The sequence below is a fragment of the Rhea pennata genome, chromosome 6, assembly GCF_028389875.1.
Source record: "Rhea pennata isolate bPtePen1 chromosome 6, bPtePen1.pri, whole genome shotgun sequence".
Classification (NCBI taxonomy): Eukaryota; Metazoa; Chordata; class Aves; order Rheiformes; family Rheidae; genus Rhea; species Rhea pennata.
In genome coordinates this window covers 36750444-36769127 of record NC_084668.1, presented here as the reverse complement: position 1 = coordinate 36769127, position 18684 = coordinate 36750444, and the positions used below count along the sequence as shown (strand labels likewise).

Here is an 18684-nt window from a genome sequence, read left to right as displayed (position 1 = left end):
TATACAGCCAGAACCATAGCAGAAGCACTGTGAAGTGGAAATTATTTGTTCTTCCAGTCCCAGACCATTTAATGGGACTAAACCTCAGCATTCACAAGTTACACTAAGCTCTCACGCACACTTCCAAGTTAATTCCAGCACCTCTGCATAAAGACTTACGATGAGATTTGAGCTTCAGGAAGTCTGGTAACTTAAATAAGATAATATGTAATGGAAGAGCAGTGGGGAGCAGACAGAACAGAGGGAAAAAAAAAAGTAATCCAGTCCAACCGGCAACAGCTGCTCTGGAAGATAGTTCATGTAGCACTGTTGCAACCTTCAACATTTAGGACAAATACTGAGTAGGAAGTCCAAAAAACCATATATTTTATCTCATGGCAGCATAGAGAGAACTTACTTACCAGATTTCAACTACAAGATATCACAAACTTTTAGATACTACTCTGGCTGATCCTACAAAATCTGGAGTGAATCCAATTTATCCAAGACAACCACTTTCATGAGCCCTGGCTGCATACAAGTGTTCCAATGGAAGAATCAAAGTCACACAAGCCTGCAACAGCTAGGAGAGATCACTCTCCTCCTCTGCTCCTTCATGACCTTCTTAATCTTTGGTTCCTATACCAGCACTATTTATGGTTCCTTTTCTTTTAGCTTCTCAGTTCTCTCCCTTTCTTGGGCACTTTCTTTCCCTTTCTGCCCCCTTCATAACCCAATTTTCACACTTGTCTTTTCAGCTACTGGTTTCATTACGACAAATATCTGGAATCAGATTAACCAATTAACATTACCGCATTTCAGCATCTCTTCACCACTACCGCTACCTGAATGACTCAGCAGTGAACTACAGGTTCCTCAAAAGTAGTAGCTTTATTAGTGTGAATGTGTACATAAATAATCTCTGATTACCACTACATATAGTCTGAAGGAGTCCTGTTTTAGGAAAAAGACAGCATGCTCAGTAAAAACAAGACTCAAAAAACAGGTTTCACTGAGTGCTAGATGTGCATCCAGAACAGGAATTACATGGGTATGATTAGTTTACCTGTTCCTCGCCGGAGACTTCCCAGCATCCTCCTGGACAGACCCAAGTCGCGTTGACAAAGTAGTAGTTGAAGAGTCTGAGTGAATCAAACTGCAAGGAAAAGCTGTTTTAAAGCTAGTTTGAGAGTTGCCACATGAAACAGTATCAGAACAGCTGAAATAGACTGAACGGTAATATTACCTCTCATTTACACCCATGGTAGTTAAATGAATGGAGGAACAAAAAAACGTTTCCCCGTATGCAGATCAATGATATTGGGAGGGGGAGAGCACTCAGGTCTTCTCCTTTTAGACTCGATCTTTGACCATGCAGCCTCTTCACCCTTATTATGTTATTCTACCTTCTCTTCCTCTTCCTCCAGACCCCCTCCTTACTTGCTGCTATTCTATGCTTTGGAGGCAGAAGCATTCCCTCCATTCCCTCATCCTGCTTGTATATCTTTGCTCTACAAGGAAAGCTATCTATAGCTATCGCTGAACAGCTTTTACCAAGACAGTCTCACGAGCTTTTGGAATTATTTAACTTTATTGCTACCACCTTTGCCCTCCTTTCCCTCTACCCCATGATGAAGGAGTAGAGATTTGTGTATACCTAAAATACAAACTCCTACTGGCAAAACTGTATTAAGCAAGTGACCCCTCACAATGCTCCAAGAGATACAGTTGCACTGGCTATGCTCTAGGATGTAGAGATATTAGCACAATAAATGCTCTTCATGAGAAGATACACTCAGTACACTCAGCCTGAGTAGCTGTATTTGCCCACAGTATATCACTCCCTTCACTTTTAAAGAACATAGCCCTCCAAGTTCATTAAAGCAGGAGGCCATGCCTCCATGTTCCAAGTGTTCACAGAAAAGAGTAGTATGGGACAAGTAAACACGACATCACTGCCACAAAAGCTTTTATTATTGCTTTTTTGCAGCATGTGACAGGAGGAGAGGCAAGAGTTGTCTCAAATGCATTATTTTGGGATGAAACTCAACTCAAGTTGTACGTAACATTCTTCTGAAGCAAGCTGTTTCTCACACAGAAACCACATATAAAAACACACTGCTTTCATAAAGTTGTGGGTTTCCACTTTCTGCTGTGGGGTAATTTAAATTGCATGTCTTGAGTTTGTATCTCTGGAGGCCAACCAGCAATTTACCAAATCCAGTACTAAGAAAGCACTGTAGTTCATTGCGAGGCTTTGCATTTTAACAGCAAGAGGCATTGAAGATATATTTAATTCCCCAAAAGCAACAATAAACTACCTAATCTCAGTCTCTCTCTCTCACACACAGGAAACATATACAGTCCATGTATAGTCAGTGCATCTCCCAACAAGGTTTGGCATTTTAATATAGCAAGTTATCAACATTTCAAGAATAGGTATGTTTCCCCAGTGCTATAAAGCGACCCAAAATAAAGATGCAAGTACTTTCTGTACTTGCTCATGTCTAAGAGCTGTTGTATTGCCATCAAAGATATTAATAACAGATCATAAGCAGAATTAAGGCTGTCTTCTATTATTTTGTATATCTAAAGAGAAGCACTTCACATACACATACTCATCCCCTAATGCAAAATTTGGTAGTATTTATCTCAAGTATTTCAATATACTGCTTCAGATAGCCGTGACATTAAAGCAGATGTAGTTTCCTTCATTACATAAAAAATTGATTATTTCATTGCTTCCATGTAGTAGCATCATACTCTGACGAGCAAAGGGCAAAGCAAAAGTCCGAGTATTTGCTGAAGATGACCTTTGAGGTTTTTCCTTTAATGCTATCAGAAACACTAAAGAAAGATTTACTGAAAAAGGCACACAGGTCACTCTGACACTGCCCTTTGCATAAAAAAGGCTGATTCATCAAGATCTTTTTGGTAGTTTTATACTTACCTGTAATTCTGTTTTTAGGGAATTTGGCCCAAAGAATACATCCGATTGTTTCTTCTCTCTCGCATTAAGTTAAGTCACAGAACTTAGGATTTAACTTGTGTGCTACCTGAGCAGAAGTACAGTGATCTTTTCTGAACTTTCCAGAAGTAAAGATCTACCCCCATTCAAGAGCAAAAGGAAGAACTCTATTTTGAAAGGAGATCAGAAAACCCTCACTAGCTGCCCCTTCTATCCCAATTCAGTTGAAGCAGGTGGTGACTTCCACTATCCTTCTCTTATTTGCCTACAAAGCATCTCTTGTATTCTCTTGCCCAACCCAAAACTCAACAGGTTAAAAAAAATGAGTGTCACACTGACTTCTCTCTTGATTTATGAGCTGTTAGAAGGTCTGATTCTTATTTTTAACTCTGAAGCCAGAAGTCTGCTCTGTCAGTAGTATTCATCCAGCAATCCAATAAGAATGAACTGCAAGTACTTTAAAGTTTCACTAGAAAATTTTCCTCCTTTCAACTTGAACAGAATATTAGAAGCAAGCACAGGATATTTTTTTTTTTTTACAGGAGATATACTTCAAGTTTACTAGACGGAAAGCACCAGCATTTGTATAAGCAGGCAACAGCCTGAAAACAGTAATATTCCAGAGCTCAACATGAAGTCATTCACGTTACCTTTGCCAGGTTAGATCCTCCTCCAAAAAGATGTTGCGGCTAGCTTTCCGGCTCCCGACTGGTGTGCGTGGCTCACCAGGATCCAGTACTGATACAGAACATGCAGAATCTGACAGAGCATTCAAGTCTTCTCCAATGGAGTTACTATCTGTGGAGTGTGCATAGCTTAAGGCTATTTTGCGGCAGTAAGTGCAGGCTCGGAGATCCCCTATGGAAAAGGGAAGTAGAGAATATAAGCAAACAGGAACAAATAGTACTCCGTTCCTGCAGGATCAGAGGTGTGTGGCAGTGGGAAAAGAAGGATTTCCTGCTTTGAAAACTTCTTTGCATGTTTAAGTCTAGTTCTCTTAATCCCTTAAAGGGCAGGGCCTCAGATAATTATACACATGGGCAATTTGTTCAAGTCAAATGATGCAAAACGTATGATCAGCAGAGGCAAGTCTGGTCAGAAAGAGACAGAACACTTTGAAATCATGGTATGACAACAGCCAGTCAGACATGATCTACCAGCTGATGTCTGGAAATCATTACCTCAAGAGATGTCCACAGTTCGGTAATTAGTATCAGAAGGAGTTTCTCACACCCTCATTAGAGCATGTGGCTCATTATATATTAAAAATACTATTAAGTGCAGCTTTTACTTGGACACACATTTTGTGGTGGACATCCTTTTTACATAGGGGCCATATTTGGTCATCAAGGATATGGTGGTACAAACATCTGGACATGGCATAAGCCACCACTACGCATGGGAGAACTACTAGAAGAAGGTCCAATCATTCTTTATTCTTATTTCTAATCCTCGCAGAAATCTGCGCAGTACTTAGCAGGCAGATACCAGAAGCAGTACCAGAAGCAGTAGTCAAAATAGAGCTGAACACACAGAGAATGCGCAGCTACTTCTCAGCAGACAAACCCTACCTGTGTAGCCCATGAATTTTCCAGGGATTTCCTGATTGCAGCATCGACTACAGAAGATCTGCCCACAGAGTCGACAGTGGTGCCTCCGCCGGAAGGTGGTGAATTTCTCACTGCAGTCATAGCACTCTTTGCATTGGCTATCAGGCATCCAGTACTGCTTCAAGTCACTGTCCTACAACGAAAGGCAGGCAAAGAAATACTTCTCTGTAAATATGAAAGCATGTTTGGATTCATCATTGCTTTGTAGACTGTGTGCAGGAAAAAGATAATTTTGTGCATGTCTGTGTGTGTGCGTGTCTGTGTGTATAAACACACGTGCACATAAAGGACTTTGTGTGGCATTACAAAAATCCAGAAGGTTAGGAGAGTTCTCAACTGTGGGATTAAGTCAGATAAAAACTATCATGAGCTGTAGAAAAGGGCCAATAAGTAGCAAAAGTACAAAGCATTGATTGTTCTTCCTTTTCTCCTTTGCCTCTAGCACATAACAGGCCCTAGCACAGTCTTAAAAAAAAAAACATTCAATGAAGTTAAGGTGTCCGGGATATCAGATGTTATCAGTGCATGCAGACCATTTCAACAACTAACACTGGAATGTACCTTAAAAGGATTAGAGAGACATGTAATAAAGTATCTTAGAAATGTTTTGTTAAATGGCCAAACTCTTTAAAAATCCAGTAAACAGTGATAAAAGCCTGTCTCAGGCTGATGTAGTTTCAGAACTACAGGTTAACTGCTATGTGAAGAAAACTGAAACAAACATTCAACAGAAAATGTTATATACTTATTTATAGCATGGATGCAGCTACAGGAGGTTTCACCCTGCTTAAGGCTTGAAAACAAAGAAGTAAAACTTCCATTTTGTGTTTTAGCCATAAACAGAGCAAGATAACTCTCTCAGTTGTGATTCTGAGCACATCAGCTACAAGCACCAAGGATGGAGACAACTGCTAGCAGTCACGTGGTAGCTCTGACTGCAGATCATTCATTTGCTGGAGTTCAGTTCTGTTAATGAGCCTTTTAGAGGGACCGAATACACAGAGTTTTTCTTAGTAAGAAAAAGTACTGCAAGAGTCTTCTCAGAACAAAACAAGAAGAAAATAACTACAAAAAAGATCTGCACTCTGATTTTTAAGTAATGAAATCAAAGTACCCTGAAGTGGGATCTATTTTTCAGATGTTCAAAAAGTAATGTTTGACAGAGCTGCTAGATCAATTTTGAGAACAAAACATCTATGAACAACCAGACAGCATTTCATACTGTCCGCACCCAAGAAAACTTGTATAGAAAGAGGCCAAAGACTGTTTAGGAGAGTCTGGACACCTTCAGCATGAATACTAAGTTCCAGGCAGGAAAAGACACAGTGGAAAACCTTTGCCAAGGAACTGCTGCAAAGCAGCAGAGGCTGCTCATGAATGTTTTTTGCTGCGCCTCTGCAGGATGAGCCAAGTCTCTAGTTCTGCTGTCAGGAGAGCAGCTGTTCCAAGCAACAGTGCACAGCCTGCAGCGCCTCAGCCCACCATCTCTTCCATACTGCCTCCATTATGCTTGCACATGGCTGGATGTTTATGAACTCAGTCACTGCTGGGTTTACCTGTGTGTGTGTGTGTGTGTGTGTGTATTCTCATATGTGTGTGAGAATACACATACACACACGCACAGAGATATATCTGTATACACACACACACACACAGATAGATATAGATGTATCTATATACACACACACACAGGTGTCCATATGTACCTCCCTATTTAGAGAGGAGCAAGAAGGCAGGAAACTGGCAATACCTTCAAATGCCTGCCTTGCTCTAGTCAGCCAGCACTCTCATGACAAGCACAGCCTACAATGAAGGATCCCAAGCAGGAATCTGGCTCCCATTAGCAGCAGAGGTTGTTTAGAGCAGCTTAGAGTAGCACCTCCTAGGATCTGGCACGTTTTCTACAACAGTAAGGTGGTTTCTCGTAGAGTTAGACTGAGTTCACCATAGGAAGGACCTGTTTCCTGAAGTGACTCAAGCAAGAAATGGCCACAATCAGTGGCAGTGATGCATTGTGGTTTGTATACATGTTGACAGCTAATGCACTGCCTGCGGAGAAAGATCTAGATGTATTCCAGACTGCTGTGTCCTGCCTGTTTGAGCACTTGCTTCTCTAATAACTTTGAAAATGTCTGAAAATCTACAGGGTCTTCAGAAGTTGCTACAGCTGAAGTATTAGTAGAAGCCATACTCAATGCCCTGCTCACCACAATGACAGGCTTAATTTTCACTCTCAAACATCATCTCCATCAAAGCTAAGTTACTCTCACAATCAGAGTAGCACTGGAAACCAAGTAAGTTTATCCCAAGCCTACCTGTAAAAGCTGTCAAAAAGCTTTTTCCTTTTCATCTGGTTTAATTAAATGTACATTTGCCTCTTCATCTCTTGTTCCTAGACACAGCTTTTTATATTGTGACTTCTGAATAGTTGTGGCTTCTTTTCTCAACTAGATCCTCCTCTTAGCAGCACAGTCCCACATAACAGAGGGAAGTGGAAGCAACAAGTCAATAGCAACCACTGGACCCTTACCCAGTTGAATCAAAACTGGTTAACAGGGACAAGTCTTTCAGACAAATACTGCTAGCTGTTTCCTACCACAGTAAGCAGCGGGTTTAATTCATCCTCTGAATTCTCATTGCTATTTATCACTGTCAGATTGTTTCATATGATCGTAGTCAGGTCTTCAAGGAAGAAAACAGTCACATAATACTAGATTAGGTAATAAAGAAAGAGGAGGGAGTAAAAAAATGAGAACATAATTAACGATGAAGATGCAGCTGAGGGAATGCCAGTAAACATTCAATTCTGGATACGTTGGCCTACAAACCCCTCAGAAGGAGTACCTGGCTTTTCCCCTCCATGATTTCTTTGAGGCGCTTTAAGACAGTGCTGAGGCTTCTCAGCTGAACTGCTGTGCGAGGATCATGACCTCCAAGGGGCGGTTCCACTTTCCTTCGATTGTCTGGAAGAGAAAGGAAAGCAGTAATCATTTCTTTCATGAAACACCAGCGTTTATATTGTAACACAACACCCCATTAGAGAGAAACATTTGCAAGAGCACACTGTTCACAAGTTAGTGTGTGTTTCATTTCTTGCCCTTGCACCCCCTCCCTCTTCCTCACAGGGGGCTTCTGATGCCAGATAGCTCGCTTTGAATGACATTTTAAATAGCATTCTCTATAAGAATTGAGTTCAATTCTCTGAGAATGAAAATATGCTTTAAAGAAAATAAGTGATTTTCAACATATGCTATAAACCTTATAATAGTCTTTTAGAAAGCAGTGACGTTTCACTTTAGAATGCCCTTTAGGATATTAATACTCAAAAAAAAAAAAAAAAAAAAAAAAAAAAAACCCACAACAATATTTACAGTCATTCTAGGACTGATATAAGTCAATGCCTTAACTTGAACCAATTTACAAACGACTACAGTATGTCTCAGAACTCCATAGCTTAGTTTCTATTAAAAGCAGTAACTCAGAATAAATTGCACCCAGCAATCCACATATATGTATATTTTTTCATAAAAGAAAGAACAAGCTGTTGAAAACCTGTACAGGCATCCTTATTTAACTACATCAAAAGATAAAGATACTTCTGGAGAAAAACATGAGACAGTTAATTCCATTTCTATAAAATGCTAGATCACTTTGAATCATTGCTATGTGAGTTACAAATAGGGCACTTCTCTCCAGAAAGATTCACAAGCACAGTTCTTCATCTACTGAACATTTAAACATTTTCAGAGTCACTTTTTTACATTAACAACTTTTCTGAATAGTTTAAAGTTTCTTACCAGCTTCGCTGCTCTCCATCTGACTAGCATTTTATTTTCATTCCCCTAGTACAGGAAGAACAGACATGGCTGCTTTTTGTTTACTGTTTTAGATATCACTGATGTCAGCAGGACTGCTGACAGCACCAGCAGAAGCATATTAACTGTTGCAGTGCACTAGGCTGTTCCTTTGTGTGCAGAAGATGGTCAAGAGATCAATACCTTTAGAGTAACATGATTAAACTCTGGCATTCCATGACTCTTCTTCAGGTTCTCAGCAGATATTTTTAGTTAATCAGTCCACATGCAGCTACTTAATGACCTCTGTGCAGCAAAGAATCCACAACAGGAGGAGATGATTTTAAAGAGATGCCAGAGTGCTTAGACCCGGTTCTTCCGTTAGCCATCAGCAATACACTTAAAAATCAAACAACTATACTTTTGGACAGTACCAGGTTGAATATTTTAGAGTGATTAATGTGACTTTAAGATTTCAAGAAACCACTAACAATACCACAGAAAACATTATCTCCTACTTGCTTCTATCACATTTGTGCTGCACTTACCTTCTAGTCTCTTCTGCTACAATTTTTCTAGAGTAACCCTGTTTCCAGGAGTGTTGCTTTCAGCTCAGGAAACTACTATTAGGCCTTCCTGACTAACTAGGTATAAATCTTATCAGGCAAGCGATTCCTAAGTATGAGTGCACACAGCATTAAGGATATGCCACAGCTAACTCCACTCTGGTTCTTTTGTTAGTTAAAGGCTCCTTTTGACATTATGTTGTGCCAAAAACAGATGTGATCTACATTAAGAAAAGCACATCATCAGTAATAGGAGCACACAGCTAAGGTGTTTATACCGGAGAAGCTAACTAATTCTCAGTTTAAGATTTGGTCAGCTCTTTTTCCTCACAATCATGAGATTTCTCTCTTTCTGGGAGAAAACATACTGTATAGGAAGAACATAAAAAGTTCCTGCAATACAGGAGAGACTATGTCTAAAATATATTCCTTAACATAAGCTTGGCACACAGGCTTGCATCCTTTTTTAACTCTTGCTACTGATACAAAGTCAATTACTATAACTACAACAGTCATTTTCTTAGCTAATGCATACATGCTTTACAGATATTTATGCTTTCTTTTAATTGTCAGTATTGCCATATTTCACCATTAAATCTGCAAAATCATCTTCCCTTCCACAAACACTGAAACTGTAACAGTAAATTTCTTCTTGTTTTCCACGCAGTATCATCCCAATGGCAATCAACTACATTTAAAAGATTATCTTCTTTTGATCTGATCCCAAGAAGTTTCACCATACTTGCACATCTATGTAACAGCAAGTCTTTCCAGTCTTCCTGAAGCAGCACATTCTGTGTTCAGGATCCATTACTGAATTGTTCCAGTAGCCTTCATATGCTACTCAGAAAAAAACAAAACAAAACAAAAAAAGAAATATATATACAAAAAATTAGTTTTTAAAATAAAAGCAGCAAGGTGAGGCCAGTAAGTATGCCAACCAGATCAGCTCCACAAACTTTTGCTTGTCATTATCCAACCAGCACAAAAACAACTGCAGCAAGCAAAGACAGCTTTAGGCTGTTGATGTGTAGGGTCCTCACACTTTCAGCCCACAACTCAACCACACTTTTGTCCTTTTCTTCTTCCATTGCCAAAAGCCCCCACATAACAGCCATTTTTACTTGCATTATTTTGCATTTGAACAACTAAATCCAGCTACATCTAAAGCTCTCAATGTAAATCATCAACACGAGCATGGAACATCATTTTCTCTTGACTATCGATTTACACAACAATCATGTTTTTCCATCTATGCCTTTCCTGTCTGCATGTTCACTTAACACCGCCTCAACAGGCCCAACAAACCCCGTCTAGATTTCCAGTTTGGCTTTCTTCTAACCTACTTATCCTTCTTGGGCTTATAAGCTCCTACAACTCTAGAACGTTATCCTGAGATTTCGGCATTAACCCTTATCCTTGGCCAAACCTCAAATCCTCTGACACACCATATGTTTTTCCCCCTTTTTACTCTACTCCCCACATGAACTACACTCACTGGAAAGTAAGCTGAAATACAATCCCAAATATGATTGATTACTCACTACAAACGCTCTTCTGAGTTTGGCCATGGAAAGATTGGCTCAGTAAGTCATGAAATTCTGCTGCATCCTCCATTACTGAATCACAAATGTATCCTTCCAAAATTTTTCACAACTCCAAACACTTCACAATGAAAGCCAAGAACTATTTCATTGCAACTGTGATTGTAACTGAGTTTTGGTTTACAGGAACAGAGCTGCCCAAACACTAACAGCAGACTTAGAAGGGAGAGCCTTCAAACCCTTTCAACCATAAGCAAATACCTCTGCCAGGGATTCCACAGTTTTGCTAGTGCAAATACAACATGAACTGCTTTCTAGTCCTTCACTGCTAAGGCATGCGATCTCACATTCAAGTCCACTGTGACAGACCAAACTTACTGACATACAAAGTACATGACATGCATGAAAAGTACGAAAGTGGTCCTTAACTTCATTTTATCATACACATTTTTATTTTAAGGCCTTTTTCAGTGGAAAAAAAAATGCTCTGCTAATAGGTCACATTCCTTAAGCTTCCTAATAACCACCATCTTCTTTTCTCAGGCCCTCCCCTGTATGATCACTGCTGTTTCCTTATTCCTACTATGCCCCCTGCCATTCCCCATTATTGCCTCTCTGCTATGATCCTCTAGCCCTAATAGGATTATCCTGCATAGCTGCATAAAAAACTACAAGTGCTTTTACAACCAAATACTCGCTCTCCAACTGATCAGCATTTCTAGTTCTCCTTAAAGTGGATTTGCAAACTGTGACATTATCACAGTAACCAGAGTATTCTGCACCCTGAAAGCAATCTGCTGACTGTACACATGCATGGTATGAACATGCAGTCTAGTATAATCAACTGGGCCACCATCTTTGTAAAAGATATTCCAGCCATCCAGCATCCTACTGCAGTACATGAGGATGCAGCAGCTTACCCAAGGAGTAGCACGCAGAAGCCAACGCAGAATCTCAGCACTGATTCTGCTGCTGCATAGGCCACAAAGCATCTCTGACCTAAGCCCAGCATCTTCTCCTATTTACACAAGGGATAACATGAAGTTTAAAAGAACCTATTGTAATGTTTTGGTTCAAGCAGTCCTGAAGGAAGCATTCACCTGGACAAGTACACAGCTGATGCCAGACAATTTCTTGTACAAGAAATTCCGCTCCTTTGTATGTTGTGCTTGGAGTTATCAGACAACACAGGCTCTGAGCAACTAGAACATCTGCTGTACAGACAGCACAGGCTAATGATCAGACAAGGGGTTAGGGTTAGCATCCTCAGAAGCAGCTTCTTTCTGTCATTGTTTAGATGCACTAAGAACCTTACTCCAAAACATTTATTTTTTCATTTCACCTTGCTTAAACTTTGCATGCTATTTAAACTCAATAAGGCTGAGGAGACCTTTGAAATTTGTGAAGGACTTGGGCATTTTCTTGCCTATGCTGTCAGAAAGAAGGAGCATCTCTTATGAGTAGAGGCCAAATCCAGAGAGACATTTAAGGATCTGCGGATACAAGGCTGCAAGAAACCCCAACTAGATTAGACATACCACTGTCACTAAACAGAATGGGAGGTTACCAATTTATGTGCTTACATAAATCATATCACTTCTTTTCATGCTTTGAAATCTGAGCAAATAAAAATACTTGAGACGAGTTACAAATAAGTTTGTGATCATTACAGAGAGAATAATTTTTGAAGTTATTTGTGCAACTCAGCATCTGCTACACTGGTAGAAGTAAAATTCTCTTCTGCTCAGTGTTCAGATATCCTCAAAACTGTACTTTCAGTTTTTTTCTTCTTTTAAGGTAAAAGAAAGCAAAAAGAAAGCACAAAAACTGATTTTCTGAAACTAAAAAAAAAAAAAAAAAAAAAAAAAAAAAAAAAAAAAAAAGCCTGCTTTTTGGAGAGGGAAGATGCAAGGATTTTCCCCTCTACAAATACAGGTGATTTTTACTTGCATTACTGAGAGTTCATGTTTGTCACAGCACTGAGGTTATTAGCAGATTTGGAGAAAATATTTGACAGTCAGACCACTTGCTACATACATAGCAACATCAATTAGCACCCAACAGAAATCTCTTCAGAAAGCCAGCAAGTCCTGCACCATCTAACTTTACTTTTTTCCACACTGATTCATCATCATGTTTTTCTGAGCATACTTCAGTTGAAACACAAGCGCTTAAATGGATGGCCTTAAAAGGAGCTGAAATAATGCAGCAAGAGCTCCTACCACTCCTTAGACCAAGTTTCACCTCTCCAGCTGCTTCCTTTCAGTAGAATTCAAATCTCAAGATTATTTCTACTTTCTGACTACTAAACAACCTACCTCATCTAAAGGTTTCTAACCTGCAATCCACAGATAATTTCTAAGGGTTTTATAAGAGGTGACTAAGAATGAAGTAAGGTAACACATTCTTGGCAAATCAGCCTGGAGCACACTTCTGTACTTCGGGCACTTGAGAAAAAAGCCTTGCAACATTAATTGCTTTGTTGTGACAGATACAACTGAATAGCATAAACAGTACTAGAAGGCAAGGAAGAAAAAGATGAATGTGTCCAACTGAGACAGCATGCAAGTAAATTTAAAGGATGAAAATGCCAGTTATCTCTACTGGACTTCTGCTTGCGTATAAAGACACTTTTCTGAAAAAAAAATCATATAAATTAACAACTTTTAAGACATAATTTGTTGACAGTAGGTGCTATATGCTTGGAAACATTGTTTTCCACAGGATTTTTACTCAGTTGAACAGTTTGCTCTGAACTACCACAAACTGCCTGCAGCACTCTGCAGCTATCAACAAGGACCCCTGCAATCTACTCACCAGCTTTTCTCATCTTTCATAAAGCCATTATACAGTTACACTTTTGAAATTATTAAATTCCTAGTCCAGCAAATGGAGATTCAGTATAGCCTCTGGCAACAATTTCAAGGTTATAAAGAAAATGGTTTAGATACAAGTATTCAATGTCCCCCAAAACAGTTACAGGCAAAAGACTGCACCTAAATTTTTGTTCCACGACACAGACCTCAACCACCAAACAAAGAGCTTTAAAGTTGTTTTCAGCATACAGCTGTTAAGAAATTGAAGTTCCTTATGACAACATAGAAATTTTGTGCATCAGGAGTCAAGTGACTTTACAACGTTGGAGTTTGACAGCTCCTTCATGCCAAACTGTTTTGTAATTGAAACAGCAGAGACACCAACAAGAGTGTCCTGCTGGAACATGGAGGGTGATGGAGTAGATATGCTTCCAAGGCTGAAGTGTAACTTCACTAACAGAAGCAGTGTAGCCTGATACCAAGTTCTGCTACCAATCTACATGGTCAATGAAATTTTTGTTCAATTCCTTCCACTGCACTTCTGAGCATCCCAGATTTGCTGGTATAATATTCTTTTGTAGCATAAGGAGCTGAAGTTACCTAGAGTTGCAGATGATCTTCTTTGTAGCTCACCGGTTAGCTGCTTTTTGTAAGGAACCGGGGACCTCAGAGAATGAGCCCTCGTGGGATGCTGAGGACTGGACCAGCCACCACTCAGTGCTTGTGGATCACTCTGCCCTGTCTCTCCTCTCTCCACCGAGGATGAAAGCCTACCATCATCTGGAGTTCATTAAAAAAAAAAAAAAAAAAAAAAAAAAAAAAAAAAAAAAAAAAAAAAAGGGGGGGGGGGCAAGAAATAACTGTTTAGACACAATAGAGAAAACCAGAAGCACATACAAAACTAAGGGGAAAAGAAAACCTCTCATAAATAGCTCATTTGGCTTGTGATTATGCATAGCAAAAGTCAGATACAGATCCAAGTTTCTAGTCTGACAAGTGACATATGAAACATAAAAACAGGTCAGTACATAGAAGTTGTGTTTCAAGGCACAGGCCATTTCAGAAGTATGCCCAATGTGAAAAGAGTTTATAAAATAAATAAATAAATGTTGGTAAGTGTACATAATTCTTGCTTTGTGGAATAGCTACACTTGATAATTAACTTCTGCCCTCAGAAAAGATTTTCAGTTACATCAGAATCCTGGTTTTCAATGTATTGGGGTTATATTAAAGTTACTGTAGCCTTTACTAAACTATCCTTTTCAGTCCGAGGATCAAGTATAGGCAGGCTGTTTTCACTCATTTCAGTAACATGCTCATTCCATGTGCCATTTTTCTATTCTTCCAACACAATACTTTGCTGACTTCAGCTCTGCTTGTCCGTGATAAATAAGTTAATCCAGTACTGACCAAATTTAATGTTACTTTCAAAAAATTAATAATGGCAAGCCATACTCTACTGTACAAACTAACAGCAGTCATACCAAATAACTATTTTCATCCTGTACAAAAAGAGCCTGAACAGGTAAGTTTGCTTATACAAAAAGCTATCTTACCCCTTTCTCCCTAGCCCAAACACTGCAGAACTATGCTTAGCCAAGATCTGGACAAAGAATAGACTAAACAAAAGCAGCTGACCATTTTGCCATCTCCAGCCATGAGATATGCAGGTTTTGTATGAAACCAGTTTTCATTCACCCTTCCATGCAATACTCTGCTATGAAACAAAAACCAAATATATTGCTCTTTAAGAGCTCACCTATTGAGAGTCTAAGTGTTTCATGATACATGGAGCACAAAGGCCAACATCAGGCAGTACTTTTTTTGCATACAAGAATTCAACCACACTTCAGACCTCTTGATTGGGAGTATCTACAGCAATGCAAATTCAAGAAGCATTTTTTATAAATGCACTGCTTTCTTACAGCTCAGCTTCCACCCAGATGAAGGTATAAGATGCACAGGAGGATGAGTAGAGGAAGTCTGGTATAAGAACTTATATTAAAAAGACAGGCACACATCTTATGAAGGCTACTCCTGCTCTTAGCCCTGAAAGTTTCAGACAGGTAAGGAACACTGGCATTTCCAGAGGCTGAGTAATACCATCTGCTAGCTGCCTTGTCTCAATCCTTCACTGGCAGCCATAGGTTTTTAGCTACAAAACGCTGGCTATCTTCTCTCATGGCAAAGCTCTACTACATCATCCAAAAGCAAGATATAACCTCCCTTACACAAGACTGATTCAACATCTACTTAGCCAACAGTCTGAAATTATGCTCTTGCCATTTTCACAGGTGTTTTTACGCATTTATTTGGCAGCAGAGATCATCAACAAAACAGACAGTGCACACAATACAGACACACACACACACTTACCCTTGCTGAAACGAAAGAGGTTTACAAAAGAGCTATAGGCTGATTTAAAAGGAGGCTCATCCTGGTCAGGAGTCAGGGGCTTGAAGTGTGTGAGATGAGATGGACTGCTGGGAGAACGAGGTAGATCACTGGTAGCTTCCAGTGTAGGAGATCTTTTGTCATCTGCGGCCATTTCACGTGCCCTGGGGGAAAGAAAAATAAATCAGCATGAAAACCCAACACATATTATACCTAGGGTGATAAAGCAGAACACTTTCAGAGGTGTCTCAGCAGCTACTGACAGGGACACCCACCTCATCTACTGCAAGCATCTGCTGTTAGCACAGGTCAGATAGAGGACTTCAGCTCCTCTGAGTCTGGCTATCTAGTGAATGGCAAGGGATCAAAGTCTCCACAGAGAGCAATTTAGAGTTGTTAACTAAACATCCAGAGTAACTAGAATAAAAAACTGCTACTACACAATCTGACAAGACATTTTGGTTGCTGTTTTATTGGAACCAACTCTCACTTGAAATTTTTAAACGGAGACTCTGCATGTGTGTATGTATAGTACCAAGAAGTTTTCACTTAAGCTTAAGAGAACAGCTGTCAATGCTGTGACCTCTGCAGCCCTTACAACAAGAAAACAGAAGACAGGCATGCTTCAGCAGCCAGAAGGACAAGATTTGCCATTTGGCCAGATTAACTTGCGAGCAAGAAGCAGAATGAATGGTAAGTAAAAGCAGGACGGAAAAGTCAAGTTTGGTAGTACACTGCTTCCTTTCCCTCCACAGTACAATACAGCGCCTAGTGCCTGCATAGACAAGTCACCAGGTCAGCAATACAAGCTGTGGTTTATCTGTTGCTATATCTAACGGTTTGAAACTTCCTTGTTTTCAAGAGTGGCTATATTAAGGAAAAAAAACATTCTATACTTGTTGGCCTGACTTGCCATGTACCAAAGCCTTCACATGGCCAAGAGTCATACCTTTGCACCTCCCATATACTTTTTTTAACCTCAGTTGCATACACCTGATTACTTCCACCTTCCTATCACCCACCCCACCTTACAAAGCTTTTATTTCTGTCCTCCCAAACTCAGGTACCACCTTCATCTTAGTTTAACCAAGACTTAGTGAAATGTTTGACAGAGCAGGAATAAAAGGAGCTGCTGGAACATGTGACTGAGGGCTGAACCCTTTTACCATGCCAAGGAGCAAAAAATCCATACCAGTTCTGCTTCCTGCTTAGCAACTCAGGCATGCTCCTTCATGAAACAACTATTCCCAATTCTGCAAATGCTTCCTAGAATCTATACCTATATTTTGCTGACTAGAAGTCCAAGTTCTGTGAAGCCAGGCACAAAAAAATCTGTATAGTCCAGAGAAAACCACATGGTTGGCAACTGACTCACACTGAAAGTGCTAAGAAGCCACATGCAGCTCACATTGCAAGGTTTAACTACTCCTAAAAGGAAAGCACAAAAGAAGATATCTGCTTGTCAGTCATATGACTTCTTGGTGTACTTTCGTTTGTTACTCTGTTTAATTAGCACTTTTAGCTCACAGTTTCTCTTGACAGTCACATAATCTTAAAAAAAATAGATAAACATCACTCATGAAGTTTTAAGAGAAACTTCTGTGAAGTTTTTTGCATAAGTTTTGAATTTTAGTCTGGAATGCTTCCCCATTTCTCTCTCCTGTAAGCCATGGTATTTTTTGCTTGTGTTGTGCTGAAGTGTCATACATTTCTGCAATAGTATTAAGCAAGAAACACAGATATGAACACACTTAGACACCAGAGTTCATGAAAAATACCTTCAAGAGCACATCTTCAGGTAAATTTATGATTGTTTCTTTGATACTTGAGGCAACTGATAATTTACTATCTAGATCTCCCATTTGCATTGTTCAGTTTGGGGTTCTGTCCTCAATTTGAGCAGTTCAAAATGTCAGAAGCATAACTGCAACATTTACTAGTCTTTCTTCAATACCACACACACATTTACTCCCTAAATGTTGCATAGGGTATAAAGCTGTGCTCCCTCATGCACCACCACATTAAAAACACCATTATGAAGTCAACCAGAAGTTTTGCAGGAAACCAAGTTCACCTCTCAGCAACTCACTACAGCCTGTCAAGAAAAGAAAACAAGGAAGTCTTTGAACTTGTAAACGTCACATATGTAACTCCAAAAAATAATCTTTAGCTTCAGGAGGGGAGTAAAAAAAAAAAAAAAAAAAAAAGAGAAAAGAAAAAGGTTTCTGTGACAGCAGGACTAGTCTAGCTAAAACAGAGAGGAAAGAAGAGTGTTGTATGTGGAAAATATGACAGGGAAATAGCCGCTTGTCTGTACGCTGAGGTAAATTAAGGCAGCGAGGAGCACTTCTCAGTCGGCAGGCACCAAAACAGACTGCGCTGTCCTCGGGATCTTCACCAAACACCCGCAGGCGCAATCCTCTCCCACCAGTAAAACAGGTACAGGCACCCACGCGCGCACCGCGGCCCCGCGCACAGGCACCTCAGGGCCGGGGGGCGGGGGGGAGGCAGCCCAGCAGCGCCAGCTCCACAGGCGGCGGCGGCGGCGGCGGCGCCGTCCGCGGGCCGGGCGGGCCCCGCGGGCAGATCGCGCCCCCGCGGGGGCCAGTTCCGCGGCCGCGCCGCGCAGTCAGGCGCGGGCAGCTCTTACCTGCTGCCTGCGGGCGCCACCAGCCCTGCCGGCGCCGGTGCTGGTGCCGGTGGCGGCGGCGCAGAAGTGCGCGGAGCCGGGGCCCAGGCCCGGGCGGCGCCGCCTCTTTTCACCCTCCCCTCAACGGCCGCCGCCGCCCCGCCCCGCCCCGCCCCTAGCAACGGCCGCCGCGCGCCGCCGCCAGCCCTGCCCAATCGCCGGCCGACGGCGCGCGCCGCGCCGAGGCGTCGCCAATCGAGGCTTCGCGCCGATCCACCCGCCGCCGGCGGCCGTTGGGCGCGGCGCCGCTGGGGGGGGCTGGGGGGGAGCGGGGGCGGGGGCTGCGCGCGCGCGCTCGCCCAACGGTCGCCGGCGCTGCCCCGG

At 41.0% G+C, this 18684-nt stretch overlaps 1 protein-coding gene across 10 annotated transcripts in view; it reads right to left on the bottom strand.

The window, feature by feature from the left end:
* PIKFYVE (phosphoinositide kinase, FYVE-type zinc finger containing) overlaps positions 1 to 18405 on the bottom strand; it is a 143185-nt gene extending 124780 nt beyond the window's left edge. For 7 of the 10 annotated variants that reach the window (XR_009958833.1, XR_009958835.1, XR_009958832.1 and 4 more), the window contains exons 1-7: positions 18322 to 18405; positions 15654 to 15835; positions 13878 to 14057; positions 7402 to 7520; positions 4519 to 4690; positions 3598 to 3805; positions 1046 to 1135 (exon numbers count right to left, since the gene is read on the bottom strand). Coding sequence is in view for 6 of the 10 variants with exons in the window: in XM_062579275.1 (XP_062435259.1) it covers positions 1046 to 1135; positions 3598 to 3805; positions 4519 to 4690; positions 7402 to 7520; positions 13878 to 14057; positions 15654 to 15825 (941 nt within the window). In the remaining 4 variants the exon portion in view is untranslated. Of the gene's footprint in view, positions 1 to 1045; positions 1136 to 3597; positions 3806 to 4518; positions 4691 to 7401; positions 7521 to 8354; positions 9440 to 9659; positions 9758 to 13483; positions 13520 to 13877; positions 14058 to 15653; positions 15836 to 18321 lie in introns of those variants that run through there. The other 3 variants (XM_062579277.1, XM_062579281.1, XM_062579278.1) reach the window with 3 other exon arrangements.
* Positions 18406 to 18684: the final 279 nt, after the last annotated feature.